Genomic DNA, 18,928 nt, shown 5'->3' with positions numbered 1-18,928 from the left:
AGCCATTGCTTCAAAGGCAAAGGCGTTGACTTCTGTCAGATGATTCACATGACTTGTGAATGTTTATGCCAAGTAAACATAAGCGGTGGTGGTGTTGTTTTTTTGTTTTGTTTTGTTTTTGTTCCTTTGTTTTGTAAAAAACTTAACTTATTAACTTAAGCAGAACAATTTACTACTTGTTACAGGTGCAAAACCAGAATTTTGTGACCTTAGTCTAGCACTCTTGTTGATGTACAGTTATCTGTAATAAGAATATTTTCCCCTGATCAAAGTGCACTCAAATTCTTTCAATCCCTATATTTTCAGTTTACAGGTGAACTCAGAATTTCTACACTTGAGTTGGACATCTTTGACAATGTTATAATATGATGTATGGCTGGATTGTGAACTGTACCAGGTACAAGGAGGATGTTTTCATCAGCTGCTTGCTGTTCCCAAAGAAATTGTGCAATACTATAGAATATTATTGTGGGCATCACAAGATCTCTTATCTGTCACTTAACTTAATGGAAATGAGCACATCCCTTCCTATTAAAGTTGCTTTTTATATATAGTGTGGTCATCTTTATAGAAGTCTGGTAAATCTAAATACTGTGGTGATACCCAAACCACATACATAGTATGATTTGAGAGATCTTTGAGATCTTTTAAAGATTTCACATTCTGCCACACATAACATTCTCCCCCCCCACCCCAAGCATTCTTGAGTTTTTGAAGAGATGTAACAGGTTACATGTCTTTGAATAGCCTGCAGATCCCTGACTGGATGCTGGAACAGTCAGAGACACTTAAATCTCATAAATTTATTGGTGATTCCTGACCTCTTTCCCTCTTTGTAGATATGTGTTTCTTCCTGTCTGTCTCCATCTTCATGTGAATGACTTGCCATTTCCTTTTAGACTGTGTGAAAACTCTTTCCTGTTCAGCTATTTCTCCTTTTATTCTTTGCTCTCCACAATTTCTCTGTATTATGCAGTCACTCAGAGAGAGCTTTGGGGTTACGTTCAGTTCTCCTTTCTTCTCTCCACATAGAGGTTCCCTCTGTGTTTGTCACTTCATGCTCTGGGATATTTCCTGAAGTCCACTTTCTTCTCAGTGACCTGCTCATCCCTGATATATGCCTTGGTTAGGCTTTTGGCTTTCCAAACTATTCTTTTTAATTTAATCCAATTGGCAGTTGTTAGAGGCAATGCTGGCAAGGTCTTCAGTTCTGTTGCTCACTTTGCTGCCAATCTGCGGTGTTATTTTGGGCAGGTCATTTCCGTTTGGGTGCTTTTGGTATTCTGCCTTTTGAGGATTTAGTTAAATAAGAAATGTAAAGTTGGAGGCAGGATGCTCTCATCTTTCCTATTCTGCATCTAGAAAGTCAGGTCTACATTTATTTGTCATTTTCATTTTGTTGTTAAAACCTGGATTTCCTTTTCCTGTTTTTGTTCTTGGTAGTGCAGATTTCTGAACCCGAGTTGTGTAATATGCACTTCTAAGTGTGTTAAGAAAAGCAACACGCTTTTCTACTATGTACAGTTGGGAAAACTGGACAGTTAAATCAGTGCTCTGTAGACATATTCTCATAAGCTTTTGTCTCCATATGGGCTAAATATAGGGAATTAAGGGAATCACAATGTAGTACTTGCACATTTATAGAGTTTAAAGATAGAAGGAACTATCTTGTCTGACTCCATTACAATATGAGCTATGTAATTCCACTTGTTAAGCAATGCAGTTATTTTGTTTGAATATCCAAATGAATTTTGTCTCTTTTAAAAGCAGAATAGATTTAGATAATAAATTTTATTGGCATGGGAATCAGCAGTGGAACAAAGTTCCCATTGTTGGTGTTGGTGTACATCTCAGCTGGATACACTTGATTCTTCTGTGTGTATTCTTTCAGAACCACAAAGCTGTAGAACTTGGCATGTAATATTGTCTGGGTGAGACCACTCAAGGGGCAGGAAAGGGAATTTTGTTCCATGTGAATGAGCATCAGTGATCCCTAATATTATTTATAAAATTAGGGTTTTTGTCTCTTGTGTCCCTGTTAGGATCTCTCATTGGTCTTCTCTCTACCTGCCAGATTTTCTTTGCTGCCATAAAGTGCTATTGCTTATACATTTGCAAGTAGTTCTCAACCTCTCCTCCTTCCTCCTTTACTAGGCCACACTGAATAGATGCGAAATTTTTACTGAATAGCTATTTTTTTATTTTTTTATTTTTATTAATTCAGTGCCCTGGCTGGAAGGGGAGTAGTGAAAGAAGGGAAAGGGGAGTTTCATGATATGGTTAGAATGAGTGTTTTCATTTGGGAATCATACCCATCTGGCACAAATGGGAAACTATGTGTGCATGGGTGTCTTATTGCACCCTTGTATGAAAAATTAAATCCTAATGTTATGCAAGCTGTTCATCTGGAGAAAGGGAAGGGGAAAAAAATACAACCTCCCAGAGGTTGGTCAATCTGTCTACCCTCAAAAAAAGATTCTCAGGCTTTGGCAAAAAGATATTTTCAACTGACAGGTAAAACTGTATTTAAGAATTTTCATTTTCTGTAATCAGGATGAGGATGACCAGGCTGGAATTTTAATGTGATTTTTTTTTTTTCAGTGATAATATAAGCTCTGTCTATTAAAACCCTTCCTCTAGTGGTATTAATGTTGAAAAGCATGGCACACAGCATAAAGAAGTTCTCTTAGAAGGAGGTTTATCATATGTATGTGTATACATCTGTCATATTTCAAAGGGTATTGTAACAAAGATGTGTAGAGAAGGTGGAATGTACCGTATGTTTCTTTGAATAGAAATAAGACCAAGAAAGAGTCGTGTTAGAACAAATACACAGTACTTCAAAGCTTTTTAAACTCTCTTAGGAGCCATCTCGTTTAAATGTATAATGCATTGGAGGATACTTATGAACTATTTGTATCCATAATAATAATGAGGGTAGTTCTACACATGACTGCAAAGTGAATGTTCTTTTCAAATATTTACCAGAGAAGGTCTTTAAGCCATTGTTTATGAGAAATTAGACTTTATCTGCATGGATGTTTTTGTAATTAGTTGGGTTTTATGGAATGCATAGCAGTGCTTTCACAATTTTATCTCTAGTTCCAATCTTCTATTCATTTCTGGAATGCCAAAACAACATCTGTATTTCCTGCTACAGAAATGATTGGCAGCCATGTTTCAGGCAAATGTGTGCAAGAAAAAACAAATGGCAAATCTCATCTGCTAAATGACATTTACAGACTTGAAAGTCAAAATGCTGGTTTTGAAAAACCATGACTTGATATATCTTATGGGAAAAAGGCATAGACTTACAGTTTTGTAATTTGTCATGAGCAGTGGGGAAAAATAGGTTTGTCTTTGTAAACAGAATAGTTGTGTCTGTTAACAGGTTAGACGTAATGTTTCGGTTTATTTTTGGAAAGAAAGTTTCAGCATAAGGCGTTATTAGTATAGATAAAAACGCAAATGTGTTTTAATATGCAGATAATTGATAGAGTATGTATAACGTAGTAAATGGTAGCTAACACCATGTACAGAACTAATTAAAGGGAATATACAGAAAAGAGAAGCTGGGAAAGAAGAATGGTTTCCAGTAAATGCTCAGAACAGTCAGGTTAATGAAGAAACACTTGAAAAACTTCAATGTATGTGGTGGGAAATCCTTACTTTGTTTTCTGCTGAAGACTGTTTTTGAGGGCTTACTGAATGACCAGCTCCAAAGTGGAGCTTTGCATAAATGTGGCAAGTGTTGGATCTAGATAGGACCTGTATGAAGCAAAATTTCACAGTCTTTACAAAGCATTTCTCATTGTCCCACAAAGGTGTTGTTTTTCAGTTATAGCTTTCTTATGTCTCCATATCTTTCCTTCTAGACTTGTGACCCCTTTCCTAATTGCAGACAGGCATCTTGATGATACAGACTTAGATAAACTCTTAAATAACTCTTTTTGACTAGATTCATGAAGTTTTCTCTGGCTTATCAACTTAAATGGACTATTATTCCGCAGGCTTCAAAAAAAAAAATGCTTTGAAGATGCCATTCTTCAGTCTGCAAAAACTTCCAGCTTCTTTAAAACTAGCATTGGAGTTCTGATGCTCCAGTGGCATTGTGTCAGCACTAGAAATTAGGATTCTGGCACATTGCTTGACCTGTTTGGATGTAAAAAGTAGTCAGGACTTGTGGCTTGAATTGAAGCATGTCCTGGCCATATTCTGCTGTTATGTCATTTTTCATTTGCAGGACGTTAGCATTTGCCAACAGCATCCTTTTCATGCCTCCCTCTAATGCCAGAGTCTGAGATTAGGACCAATTCAAACTATAGGTTGCAGTGTGGGCAAAATAGCATTCCTTTTTCCCAATCCAGGGAAAAGGTCCATGAGTCCAAAGGTCCATAGAGAGCCCATGTCTACAAATAGCAAAGTTTGCACCTGTTGACTCTGTGTTCTGTAAAAATGCATCAGGCAACTTTTTAAAAAAAAAGTTCTGGTAGATTTTAAAACGCTGTTCCTTATACTAGTTTGTTTTTCTTCCTGCTTTAAAAAGACCAGCTGGTAAGCTTACTGAGGGCTTACTATGGAAAGAGAGGGTGAGATGGATGGTTAACATGTTAACAACCTCTGCTTTTCAGGGAGTGACATCAGATGTGAAGTTTTTATATGTTGATTGTAAGCATGTTTGGACAGAAATTATTAGTGCCTTCTCCATTTGGAGCACTGGCTGCTAAGCTGGAATTCCAAAGATTTGGCCTTCCTCTGCCTGCTGTCCCAGGAGAAATCCTTGGATGATACTTCTCTTTTAGATGAAACAAAGCTTTGTGCTCTTTTCTCAGGGCCGTCCTGAATTGACACCCACAGCAATAGCTGCAGGAAAACTGCTGGCTCAGCGTCTTTTTGGCCAGTCTTCAGAATTGATGGACTATGACAATGTGAGTTCTTTTTTCAATAATAAAAACAAATCTTTTTTTTTTTCCTTAAAAGAATATTTAAAGAAATTGTATTTTTTTCCATCTGGAATCTAGTTTTGACAGCCGAAACAGATGTGTGTGACAGAGCTGCTCTTCTCAGTCATGCAAAATTCTCCCCTGCAGCTGCTTCATATGGTTCACAGTAACACTTTGTTTCCTGATGAACAGGTACCTACTACAGTTTTCACTCCCTTAGAATATGGTTGTGTTGGGCTGTCAGAAGAAAAGGCCGTGCAGTGTTATGGATCAGATAATATTGAGGTATGAAAATATTTTTAATTTATAGCTTGTGTCGGAGTTGCACTATGAAAAAATAAGTCCTCCAAATGCTGTGTTTGCAGCTAGGGAGTTGGTGTCTTCAGAAGAGCTCAGGACTTTAAAAATATTGCAGTATGTCACAATGCAAACTATTACCTAGTGGGCTTAAAATTATTGGTTGTCTGATGGTTTTAAACTAGCTGCCATTTCGATAAACGATATTGCACAGCATCATTAAATAACAGTTATGTTCCTTTTAATTGTCAGAATTGCTGGTCAGGTTCTTTAGTCTAAGTTTTATGGATGTCCCCAGAAACATTCTCACAAGTTGTTCAGTGTTATCTTTGTGGCTGAAATATCTTGATATGGTGCGTGTGCATTGCATTTTGATGAAGAAACGTGATATGCTGTATATTCACACCCAATCTTCTGATATGAGGATAAGAGTAAGGTACATGTGGTGAAGAAATTTATAATCACTGTGTAATAAGACAAAATTCAAACAAATCACACTTGAAAAGATATTTTGTGTTATCTTTATTCACTCATCAAAAAGAATGTCAGTATATGATGCAGTAATTTATGGAAATACAAAGTGCAGTACTCCAGCTTGTTATTAGTTCTGATTTTAATGCTTTTGAAAAATACTTCACATTTATACTTGAGTGTTCCAGAATTGTTACCTGTTTTTTTGTTTAAAATAATGAACGTGAATTAATGTTTTTTTCTATAACATTATCAAATATGTAGTAATCGTAATGGTTATAATATAAAACAGCATTTTTTTAATGTATTAGTACATTCTAATACAAATGGTATTGTTTCCCTTACCAGGTGTACCATGCATTTTATAAACCTTTAGAGTTTACAGTGGCTGAAAGAGATGCAACTCAATGCTATATGAAAGTGAGTGTTGTGGACTTTTAACTTGCTTTTAACTTAAAACAATACACGTGGTACAGCCAGCTTTGAGGAAGACTGTCTAGCAAAAAAAAAAAAAAAAAAAACACCTTTCTGAAATGGTTGAGATCTTTTTTAATGATAGCCTGTTTCTCTAGCGTAACTACAAATATTTAATATTCAGTACTTATTCCATTGCATCTTGAAAGTGCTTTATAGGTATTAGCATTTTTCAGAGGTGACGTTCTACTGATTGATACCATCTATGGGCTGCTGTTAAGGTCCAAACAAATATTCTAACTTCCATAGAGATCAATCTCTGCTTCTCCCAGTGAAATTCTTAACTAGCTCTGGTAATATTTGAGGCCATCTCTTGTGAAAGTATACTACCATTTAAAATAAAAGAAGCACAAGGCTAACAAAACTAGCATAACTGTTCCCTGTCTTAGTTATGAAAATAAAAACCACCTGGTTTAGACCAAAGTATTGGACTTGAAGCATGTCTTCTAGAGCAGTCCAATTTCTTCCCTCTTCAAAAGTTCTCTGATACACTTGCCCATAATAGAGGATCTTAAATAAGGTGAATATATCTGATTGGTAGAATATATCATAGTTTTATTCTTCATTCTTTTCTCCTAAATACTAGGGAGCTATCTTGCTGGAATAAATGTTATAACTGCTGTATGTCCATCACAAATGATTATGGTATTATGAGTGCGTTAAGTAAGGAATATCCATTATTAATAGCTGTAAACAGTTTTTCTAATAGTATTTTGTCACATCTGACTTTTGCAAGTAGCTTAGCAGCTTTGCCTTAATTATCCCAAGCACCATTGCAGCCAAGGTGATGCTAGTTCTTTTAGCTATTCCCTTTGAATTGTGTCAATGAAGGTGAATATTTGAGGACAAAATAGTAATGACATAATAGTTGTTGGGAGGCATTGAATATGTTTCTTGTTAAACTCCCCAAACACACAAATGTTGAACTTAAAATTTAACACTGTAGTGCAAGAGGGTTTTTTCTTTAAAACTTCTTCTATATTTAAACTACCATGTCAGAATTGCTGCTGTTACTGGGATTCTTAATGAAGAAATCCAAGTCTTTACTGAGTAGCACAACTAAACAGATTAGTGATGATGTAATGTTTGATGGGATGGTATAGGGGTAGACTGATTTTATTCTCGTAACGATAAACATGATGTCCCTAAAGGAACAATTCTTATTTTTTTTAGTAAGTTCTCTGATAAAAGTTGTGTGCACTGACTCAGGCCTTCACAGATGCTTAGTTACCTTCATCTTTGCTTGCTTCCAAGACTTGACTGTTGTTTAGGTTATGTGGCTGATGTGGTAAAAGCGTCTTGCCAAGCAGGCTTCCGTAAGTGTAAGGAATTACAAAGACACAAAATATCTTATAATTGGTAGCAGTCTTTGGAAATACTGCTGATTAGCTGCTAAGAATACATGTACCTGCAAAAGCTCAGACACTAAAGGTTGTCCTTCAGTGTCAAGATGTCTGTAGCGTAGCAATCAAACTAATGAAGGTATTTTGAAATTTTCATACAAATGACAAACAGAGAAGTATTCAATATACCACAAATTGTTGTTGTCAGTGGCTCCCTGAAGTCTGAAAGAAATATGCTAATAAAGCTTTGATTCAGGAAAGTGCTCAGGGACAAGCATAAGATCTATTGAAGTCACTAAGATTTAAGCAAGTGCATAAGTTCTTGGCACACTGGGAATCAACAGCTGAACTAGGATCTTGGGGCACTTCAGTTTCATTTAATTCAACTTCGTGCCTTATCTTTAGATGTTCTAAGAAAAGATTTCTATGTAATGTATTGTTTTCAGATGGTGTGCTTACGAGAGAGGGAGCAACGAATCCTTGGCCTTCATTTCATTGGACCAAATGCAGGCGAAGTTATTCAAGGATTTGCTCTTGGAATCAAGTAAGTACAAAAGAATGTCTCTAGCTTCTAAAGCCTGCTTTTTAAGTTATTGTAAGATTATAAAAGATAGCTGCCTAGTTTTGGCAACACTATAAAGAATCCTTGCTTTTTGTTACTTTATGTAGTATTGCACATATTTCTACTAAAATACTGCGGTTCTTCATTAAGATATACTGGATTTAGTTATTGTAATACTGGATATAGTTAAGGAACAACTGATGAAAATACATTGTTGGCTTGGTATCGTTACAGCAAAAAATATAATTGTGCATTAACAAACTAATGTTAGTTTTCTTGAAGTGTAGCTGCTTTTACATCCTATGCACAGGATAGGAAATTGCTGCATAGTTTTGCAAGTCCCTTAAAAAGGGTATTTGTGTTTTCCATAAAAAGCTTTCTTACACCTGCCAATCATTTCCTTTTTTTAATCTCATCTTTAAATGTGCACAATTTGCTTCTTAAAAGCTCAGCAAGGAGTTGCATGAATTTTAAGCTTCTGTGTATAAACCAACCAGTATGTAATAAGGTAAGAAGCAATATCTGTAGGATGATGGAGAGGGAGGTACCTTTGTCTGGAACTGTCTGATAATTCCAATAAGAAATTTACCCAAGTAGCTGAACTTTTGTGATTTGATCTGGTTCCTGAGTTTACTCAGATTTAAATGTAGGAGTGCACTTTTCCTCACTTGTACATCTTTATTTTCATTTTGAAGGAGTAAGAATGACTCCTCGTCCTCTCTCGTTAAATGGAGCTTTTTTGCTCTCTCTCTTGTGTGCTAGACTTGTTTGTTTTTCATTTCCCTTCTTACTGTTGGTCTACATCTTCAGAAATGTTGATTTGTATATTTACATTATAGTTTTTTAAACTCATCTTTAAAGACAATAATCTGGGTTTCAAGAAATGCCCTTCCAATTGTGGTACTAGCTCATTGTCCTAAATACCATCACTATTTTATTGCAGTTTTAGTCTTGCTACTTTAGTCTTGCATTTATGCTAGTCATTCTTGTGAGTGACTAGCATAAATGAAAAGCAGAAAGGATTAAGAAGGCAGGACCGCAACTATCATGTGAGCAATATCTTGGAAATCATTGATTGCAGTGTACCCTGCATACACATTTTCAACATGTGTTTGTAGTCCATTAATTGCCAGTGGTATAGATTTTAGAACTACATTTTTTAGGATGTCATTGTTTTGAAGTTTTATCCAAAATAACCAGTGAAAAGGAAGCGTATGAAACTGGAGTGCTTTTCTGCCTTGCCTGAGGGAAATTAAAGCTTTAGCCACAGTAAGAGGTTTTCAGCAGGTCAGATTCTTGTATTGGTTTCTATTGTATTTCACAAATCCAAAGTTTTCAATGTGGAACACCCACTGTAAAAGCTGCTGTTCTCCATTTTCAAATATTAGGTCTCACTTCTGTCTCTCCAAAGGTGATTTTTCATCTTCACACTCCTCTTAGCATTCTGGTAACATCTATGCTCAGCAGTGGTTTTTGCTTGTTGGTGCTTTTTTGGATATATGTGGGACAGACTTCTGTGACTGTTTTCCCTGTATTTTGTACAGACAGAGTACGTTATTCCATAGAGAGCTTGAAATAATTTTCACATTTAAGTCCATTTCAGCTATTCTTACAGCATGACCTGCCAGGAATAGCAGCTCAAAGGAAAGTCATCAAATCTAAGAATGTTATTGGACAAGGAAAGGAATTAGGCTAGTGGGATTTTTAGCTCAGCTTTTTTTTTTTTTTCTCTCAGATGATGGAATTTTTCCTCCTGCCTATAGCATTGATAATTTAAGTGTAAGCAATAGACTTTGTTAACAATCATAGAAGAATATTCTGGTATTACTTCCTTCATCAGATTGTTGCCTGCAGTCCTAATTTAAGATGTTCTTCCTGTGTATGCGTGGATGTGTATGTATGTTTTTCCATCTGGAGTTGTTGAAACACATCTATGTACAAGAAAAGCTGAAGGCTGCAGTTTTGTCATATGTTTTTGCCATAGGCTCAGTTCCTACTTGGGATAAATTGCTTAATTCTCTCTGTCTCAACTCTTAGGACAATTCTTCTGTGCCGAACAGTGTAGTGCATTTAAATTGTGTTGTGTGAGTGCCTAAGAAATAGTAAACAACACTGAAGAATAAATGCAACTCTTCTACCTGATAAAATCAACATGAGTGGGATTAGCTTGATGTTTTAGGACATTCCACCTGCTTCAGGTGAACAGTGTATGACTTTGTGGGTCTTTTTTTTTTTCTTTTTGGTAGATGTGGTGCTACCTATCCTCAACTAATGAAGACAGTTGGCATTCACCCTACCTGTGCTGAAGAAATTACCAAGTTGCATATTACAAAACGTTCTGGCTTGGATGCAACAGTCACAGGGTGCTGAGGTTAAATACCATCCCTGGAAAGAAGGAAAAAAAGCACAAAGTGTATCTGAAAAGAAAATGGACACTTGAGTTGAAACAGATGACTCAATGAAACCCAATGGCTTGAGTTACAGAAATCTTTCTCATTCTTCCTGTAGACAGATTTTACTCACAGACAAAGAAATTGTCTTCACACCAGCAGAGTTTTAAAGTCAATGCAGTCGTGCTGTGACAAATCTCTCTTCCAAAGTGCATATAGCTCTTCTCTTGTTAGGAGCTTGGGAATAATCACAGCTTTATGTATAAAAGTATATCAGAAATCATTAACATCTTGAGGCCTTAAATTTAAACAGTTGTTGTCTGAGTTTGTGTTGGCATGGCTGACTGCCAACAGAATTTTCTCGCTCAGATGCCAGGCATCAGACAGGGCTTCCCTTAGAATTTTGTTGATGGTCCTTTCTCCTAAGTACTTGGATAGTTAATTACTGATCCTAATATTGAACATCAAATCTTTTTGCTCACTAGCAGAAACGAGTTCCCAGTGTATGCAGCAATAGGTAAGCAATCATCTCTTTTTTTAACCTTCAAAATGTAGTATAATACCTCACAAATTACTGCTTAAACACTGTATATTAAGCAATGTTGAAAAGTAGAATCAAAGCCACTAATAATCCAGCTCATGTAGCATTTGTTGCTTCTTTTAGAATGTGTAAGTCTGGCCGATGAAGAGGTGTATTTTCATTGGTTTTGTTTTTAATGCTTTCTAACTATGAGCTGGATTCTGCTTTTAAGTGGATTTAGATAAAAGCATATGTTACTGAAGGGAACTATATTAAACAGTGAACTCAAACAGAAATGGCCCTGCTCAGAACACGCATGGAAAATAATTATCTGCAAACTTTTTTCAGAGTATTGGCCAGAGTAAGAAAGCATTAATCTATTGCAAGCTTCTTAATGCAAGTTTCTGATTATTTTCCTGCTATCCACAAGGGGGAGATGCTGGCTAATTTGTGGCAAGGAAAAAACAAATCTGATAATGAAACTTGTTCTGCAGAAGCCTGTTAAATAGGTAGTGTGACAAAGCCAAAAAACAAAACAAACTTCATTAAATTTCAATCTAAGTTGCAGTTGCCATCATGTTGATATGTATAGTCAGTTTCTTGCATAGTAGAATTGTACACATGGGAAAGGGAGAGATCAGAATGTATACTTCTAGCAATTAATTTATATCAGTGTTTTTGCATGTGTAATTTGATGTTTTCATAGCTGTCCTATGTTCTGCTTGCTACACGTTTTGGAAGAGCAGTCTGATCATGCATATCTTTTACTATTTTTTCATTGACTATTTTGCTGCTACAGATGGCAGCATGGACAAATGATTGATTTATTTCAAGTGTGAAATAGTTCTTTACTGTTAAAATTGTACCTGTCAGAGAAACTATTGCACAAAAATTGATCGGACATTCTAAAATATGCAGTAATAGCATTTATCACGCTCTTTTTTCACTAGAATACTGTTTTTGAGGATTTGTTCTGACTTTAACAGCAACAAAAGAAATACTAAATGTTTTCTCTTCGGAGTTTCCTGAAATTTCTGATCCATGAGAAAGGAAGGGCTGATGCAATTTGACTGCAAGTGGCGTTCCCTGTCAGGTCTGCTGTTGCAATTTTTTGTCTGTGAAATCATCAATAAGCTTGTAATAGGAAAAAAAATTTCTTTGAGTGGAAGTATAATCACAATACTACCTAAATATTGCCTTTAGAGAAAATGGTATGAAAACCCTGCTAGAAACAAACAAACAAAAATTAATAGGTTTTCCAAGCTGTAAAAATGTTAGCAGGAAATTAGATTTTTGAAAATATTTAAAAATATAAATTATAAAATATAAACCAATTTTATGATATTTTGCAACATTGAGATACCGAGCATCTCCGACTAAAGAGATTTTGTGTTGAGAAACATCCCACATCTGACTAAACTCTAATGTGATGTGTGCAAGATATTTTTCCTCCTGATTACTTATTACAGATCCTTTTGCACCCCTGAATGAAAATTAGTGGTCAGTCATGTTAAAGTGGCTTCTCTTCCCAGTCCTACTAATGCAGGAGACTTTATCAGCCCCCACAGACATATCAGTGGAAAGATGAGTTAATTTCATTCATCATAAAGTTGAAAATAATTTGAGACAACTAGTTAAAGAGATTTCAAGGAAATGTGCCCTCAATATATTTGGTGTTTGAAACTAAGGCCTCTCAGCATCTTTGAAATAACAGGAACTCTCTTGGTTTTAGAATTGTTATGTTGATTGCATGAAAATTGATCCTGTATCTTGAACTGCAGCCTAGTTCTCTTCCTCATTTAGTGGAAAATGTTGTCACCTGAAGTAAAATTAAATGTACATTCACACCTACAGAACCCTAATATCAGAATCAACAGTAAGATAGAAAAATGACTACTTAGCGTGCTTTGTGCTTTTTTTCCTGAAGGATTCTTTGAGGAACTCTCCAGGGATGGTCCTTAAGAATTGTTTTTAAAAGCCTGACTAATGTCAATTGGAATGGCTGATGTATGCCACAAATTATTATTACATGTGAAAGTTAAAAATAATTCTAGTCGGGCTTTTTCTCAGGATGCCAGCTGATGAAGTCTTGTTTGTCAAACCACACCATGGTGCAGACAAGTCTGAGCATTGCTGGGTCCCTCATATGTATTATCCTGATATTTATTGTGATGTGAATTAACAAATTAATAAACATTGTATTTTTTAGTAAGTGCTTGTATTTGGTTAATTTTGCACATATGGTTTCAGCTTGTAAAAGATTTCTTTTTTGATCTTAATGCTGTTCCTTGTGGTTGAAGTATATGTTAAGGAAGCTAGCAGTAGTTGACAGACTCAAACCTGTTTATAAGGAAATGTTGATACCTCTTTGTCTCTGACGTGTAAACTGAATTGCCATTATTCTGGGCTGGGTGACCTAAACTATTTTAAATTTAAATTAAGAGCACCTCTGGACACAGTAGATATGTTTTCAAATATTCTGTTTATTCCAACTAATGAGGTCTAGCAGGTATGTTCACAGTCCATGTGCGTTGATGTGCTTTGTGAAGACTCATCAAGATGTAACTCGGAAACTCCCTTGAAATGCAGTGCAGTCAGTGTTGTGCAGGGCTGCGCTATTATACATTTAGCTGTTTGGGTTTTAAACTAGAAAACGTAGTGGAAAAAATACGTTACAGCAAAGCCAAATAATAGCTGTGGGTATTAATAGATAAAAACACTGGAAAATGAATGAAGAAATGCTAGCAATATAAGTTTAAAAACTCTGAGATTCTGTCAGAAAAGAAGGGGGCTGCATTGTTTGAATTAACCTCAGGGTTTTTTTCTTTACATTCAGTTACTTTGATCAGAAGTTCCCATCAAGTTGGGAGATGCTAAGCTTCTGAAAACAGCTAGTTTAACGTTATTTTAGTGGCTTCCCTGGATTTGATACTGAGAAGGAATATGGACTTAACTGCATTTAAAGTTATTTTTACTTCTACATTTTTACTCTGTTCTAATTTCCTGGAATATTTCGCTACAGGTTCTAACTATTTAGGATAGCTAGGAACAGTGACTTAAAAGGGAATAAGGTAAGCATTGTTCTTGATTTTTTTTTTTCTCTGTATTTTCATATACTGTTTTAATCTTGCAGCAAACAAGAATAACAGACAAGTATATAGACAGTGATCTTCATGAATTTATAAGATTGGGAATTGAACATACCACATTACTTACACGTAATGATAGCTTGTTCTCTACAATTAAGTTTTGCATTTTCCCATTTATGCATATACTACTGCATGCCACTATACCTATCAGAAAACATTTCTGCAGTTCAGATAATTCCAGATCAGGAGCTAGAAAAGTTTCAGTACAGCAGACATGTTGCAGTATGGATTTATGTTGTTACCAGAATAACCATGCTAACAAACAAGTGCATTTCTAACCAAAACAGTTAATTATTGTACAGTTTCAAGTTGGAAGGCTTCTTTTCAGAGGATCATGATTATCCAACAAAGTAGGCAACTCTGTGCCCATCTAAATTGCCATTTGTCTAAATTCCAGTGAAATCAATGTACTAAAAGTTAATGTTAGCCGTTAATTCCAATGGGATGCAAGCATGTGTCTTAAGTGCTTTGTTAAAGGGGAATCAATATAAGCATATGCCAAAATGTACTTCATTATTACAGTTGGGGAACAGGCTACAATTATGATTCAAAACATAAAAGATACAATAGACATCTATGATTAGGCAGTGAAATATGCCTTTAATAAGCATAGTGCAGACAGTTTGTTTTGCAATAAGTAAACTTGTATAAAATTCATTGACTTTTTCATTCTTTCAGATGTGAGCTCTCTTTTAAGAGTTTTTTTTATTTTATGCCCAAAGTTTTCCTGATGTTATTCCAGCAGAAAGGCTAGGTTTGCATACATTTATTCTAGTGCCAAACCTGAATTTTACTGGCAGAGGAGAAAAAAGAAGAGCAGACCTTTTTTGGTTTGCGGTATTTTTGTTTGTTTGTTTGCTTGCAGGGGCAGCATGCAACAGATTTGGTGTAATTACCCTATCTGATTTTTAAGAAATGGAATGTTTCTGTCCACTGCATGTCAGAGATCTAATTATGTTTCCGTTGTGGCACTCAAAGTCAATATTGTCAGCTCTTCTTAGTTCTAATCCTCTACATTGAATTTTGATGGGCCAGGTGAAATATCCCCTTCAGCACCTTACTGCAATTCTTGTCAATCATCTTGCCATGAAAAACATGTATATTACAAAGGCTTTGGCAACACTGCATCTGATTTCAGTCTTTAATCTAATATGCACCTTAACAAAACACCATTCCAACTGCTGACGTTCTGTTTGGGACATGAATGGGATTCTATTTGCTGTGGGAAACAAAAGAAAACGATGCAATCTTTAAAGGATATAATGGAACTCTTAGGCTATCGCAGCATGTAAGCTCAGTACTAAACCACTGGTCTAGGAAGAAAGCAAATAGGATGGTGGATAGGTACAGAAATTAAACAAAAGTTTTCATTTAAGAAGGAAAATGCAGGTGTTTTTAATTTGTCAAGTGATTAAAAAAATACCTTGTTTCAAGCACTACTGGAGTTAGGAAGATTTTACCCGTATCTTTGAAAGCAGTGCTGTTCACTAAAGTCCATTTCTAAGCATGGCATCTGAGTACTGTGTGCCATTTCCTTGTTGTTTCTTATAGACAAGATCTAGCACATTTAAAATCTGCTGGTCCTACTATGGAAAATTAACATCATCCCTTAGAAGCTGGAATATAAACTAATAAGGCACATTTCCAGAATCTGATTGCATCAGTCAGAAAGATATAGTACGAAGAGAAAAGTGGATATTACCTGGGGGTGTTGTGTGAAATGGAGACCAGTCTTGTTTGAACAAGGTGCTTTGCATTGTTAGCTAGGTAGAGGTATTGGGAGTTGCAGCCTGTCAGAACCAGCATCTCCAAGGAGGGGGCGGGGGAGAATTTTTCCAGGCAAAAATCTAGGCAGTTTGTGATGGGGTATGTCTAATGCATTAAAACAATTTAAGGAAACCCTCTGTGCTTCATGAAAGATGAATACTCACCCGCTCTGTGTTTCCTCTCCCATTTTCCTTCAGCATATACAAAGACCAGAAAGTGTTGTGTGGATTTTTTTTCTGTCCTTCTTTCCCTCACCTTTAAGCAACATGGGAATCAGACTTGTTCTTCCTTGTTTTGGCAGAAAACAGAAGAACAACAAGATTCCTCTTAAATCTTTCACAAGGAGACTTCTTTTTCCCAAGGCTCTGTTAGGATTTTGAATTATATAGGTGGTAACAAATCTAAGGCAAAAGGACTATAGATACTTGTTTATTCTATGTTTTTTAGAGTATTAAATAAATAATATAGTAAAATAAGGAAATAACTAACATTTTCTAAAATACCAAGGGGAAGAAAACTGAAAAAAGAAAAGACAGCTTTTAGGCTTTACGCTTTAAAAATAATAAAGAAAATACATTAATACTTTATTTTCTTTGCAGTGTTCCTGTGAGGCAATACTCAGATATTTTATTATGCTGTGTACTTCTAACAAAACAGTCAGAACTGAATGCAACCAAACAATATTCTATTCACATAGTGTCAGAGCAACAAGCTATGTTGTGGCTTTTGACTTTATGCAGGAGGTTGAGCTGTCTTACATGATGCCTTAGAGTTTCTAGCACAATTAGCGATGCTCAGGAATCTTTATTTAAACACTTTTGTTCAACAGGGACAAAGGATTGTGCTTTGGCATTTTTATTAAATCCTGATAATCTTCCTTTTTGTGTCTCAAAGGATGAAGAGGAAGTGCATTAATTTTCACATGAAGGCAAATTGTACAAACACAGCTGAAAATATCAGGAAACACAGGGATTTTCCTTAGAGAGATGTAATCAACCAATGTTCTGCTGGAAAGAGGCTCCTAAATTATTGGGCACAGTAATTCGGGCAGCAGGACACTCATACTCTGATAGCACTGTTCAATTCAGCTTGCTTAGATGAATGATTCCCGATTCAAGTAATATAGAAAGCAGAGATTATTAACCATATAACAGGAAGTAATTTAAAGGACACAGACTGTTTTGAAGACTTAAGAAATGGTTTTCAGATTATCAAAGGATTTAATTAATTTACATCAGACTGAGATCTAATTAAATCATGAGAGACCTTTTGGTTTTTGCCTCTTCAAATTCTTATTGAGTTTATTTTTTAGATGTATTTCAAACACAGGAAAAATAAGGACAATTCTCTTGACACTTTGGATTTTGCTTGCATTGATTCCTGGCCATATATCCCAGATATATGTAGAATGTGTTAGGTCAAGATTTTGATCTCCTCCTTTAAATATCTTTTTTTTTTCTTTCTTTCTTTTTTTTTTTTTTTCCTGTAAGATCTTCATTCTATTTTATTTGGTTACATTTAGTCCTGTTTAAGTGTTAATGAGTGAATCCCTTTTGGATGGGAGTCCAAAGAGTCCATTGTATTCTTAAGAGAGCATTTCAGGATTTTCTGCTTGCCTTTTCCTTTAACTCCCTTGTACTTTCTGAACCTGGTAATGCCACAGCATCAGAGGAGACAGTTCTAAGTAAGTCCTGTCCTTAGCTGTGGCATAGTCTCTGTTGAAGAATAAGAGATCATCCATTTGGGAGTGTTTATATTGTGACCTTTTGAAGGACATCATCCTTCCTTAATGACAAAATGCATCAGATTCATAGGGTGTGACAAGTGCCTTAGGGTTTGCCCGACAGTAGGTAAATTGGAGAATTGGATGAAATCTGCCTGTAAAATGCAAGGTGGTTTTCTCTGTTGCTGCGGTTATTGAGAGCTTTAAGGTCTTGCACTTTTTGTATCGAGTAGCAAATTATCGAAGCACGTGAAGTACCCTGAACTGTGTTAAGATTGTCTGCACATGGGGCTTAAACCGCTTTGTGAAGCCACCTTGTTGTCTTGCCTTCTGGTTCTGGAAGTCCTAACATTTCTCAAGTTCACAAGTTGGAAGAACATTTGCTTTAAGCTATTGAGTCGATGGCTAAGAACAGCAGAAGGGGGTGCTCACTTGGATCTGCATTATTGATTGAAGCACTCTCTCTCCCTGTACTTCAGTGAAGTGTAGCCAAGAACAACAAGATAAGAATTAATAAAAGTGACAAGGGAGTTTCTCAGCCGGAGCTGGTGCACATTAGCCTGGATGAAGAGAAAAAGAAGCTGATACTTGAGTCCTTTGAGTTGTGAAGGATCTGGTCAGTCCTTGAAGGGGAAGCACATGAATGGCCTAGTTGTCATCGCATTTTATTTTTCCTCCAACTTTGACTAATGGTGCATTTCCTCTGGCCTCCTACGGGCCGTCCGTGCCTGACTTGCTTTGTCACTCTTCACGTCTAGTCACTGCCTTTACTGTCCACCCTGTTCCCATGGCAGGAACCCAGTGTCCTCTAAAAAAACGCACAGGCACAAACCATCTGTCATTCTTCCCACTCCTCTTTCAAGCGACCACTTCCCATATTGTGTGGCCTTGCAGGCTGAAAGCAGTCTGCCTCCCCGCTGCGTGCTTGGAGTACATGCCAACTCTCCCTGCTTGATAAGGGAGCTCCTGGCATTCTGCCTGTAAAAATACTAATGGGCATCTCCCTGTTGATAACCAGCTCTGCCTTTATTGTGTTCAGGGGGTGATAAGTTGTCTGGACCAACAAGAAATTGCCCCTTTTGCTTCTTTGCAGCCGAAGTTATTAAGGTCAAATTAGGTGTGAGTTGTGAAATTAATCATTACAAGCAAAAACAATTTGTAGTGTGATAGGGACAAAGGAGAAAAGAAGCTGAATTATAGAAGGGGAAATTATAGTAGACACAAAGAACCAAAATGGTCAGGAAGAGGAGGAAAGAACAGCTGGCAATGATGTACAAGGATGCTGAGCT

General features: G+C 36.3%; 1 protein-coding gene across 6 annotated transcripts in view; it reads left to right on the top strand.

The window, feature by feature from the left end:
* The window catches only part of TXNRD2 (thioredoxin reductase 2), a 34,714-nt gene extending 20,670 nt beyond the window's left edge, over window positions 1-14,044 (top strand). For 2 of the 6 annotated variants that reach the window (XM_027469843.3, XM_072024641.1), the window contains exons 13-17: window positions 4,833-4,928; window positions 5,136-5,228; window positions 6,060-6,131; window positions 7,975-8,072; window positions 10,337-13,212. In XM_027469843.3, the coding sequence (XP_027325644.2) occupies window positions 4,833-4,928; window positions 5,136-5,228; window positions 6,060-6,131; window positions 7,975-8,072; window positions 10,337-10,460 (483 nt within the window). In that variant the 3' untranslated portion in view covers window positions 10,461-13,212. The other 4 variants (XR_011803830.1, XM_027469845.3, XM_072024640.1 and 1 more) reach the window with 3 other exon arrangements.
* The last annotated feature ends 4,884 nt before the right edge of the window (window positions 14,045-18,928 follow it).

Source organism: Anas platyrhynchos, chromosome 16 (assembly GCF_047663525.1).
Source record: "Anas platyrhynchos isolate ZD024472 breed Pekin duck chromosome 16, IASCAAS_PekinDuck_T2T, whole genome shotgun sequence".
Lineage (NCBI taxonomy): Eukaryota > Metazoa > Chordata > Aves > Anseriformes > Anatidae > Anas > Anas platyrhynchos.
The sequence above is the reverse complement of the archived record's forward strand: the minus strand, read 5'-3'. Positions and strand labels throughout refer to the sequence as shown.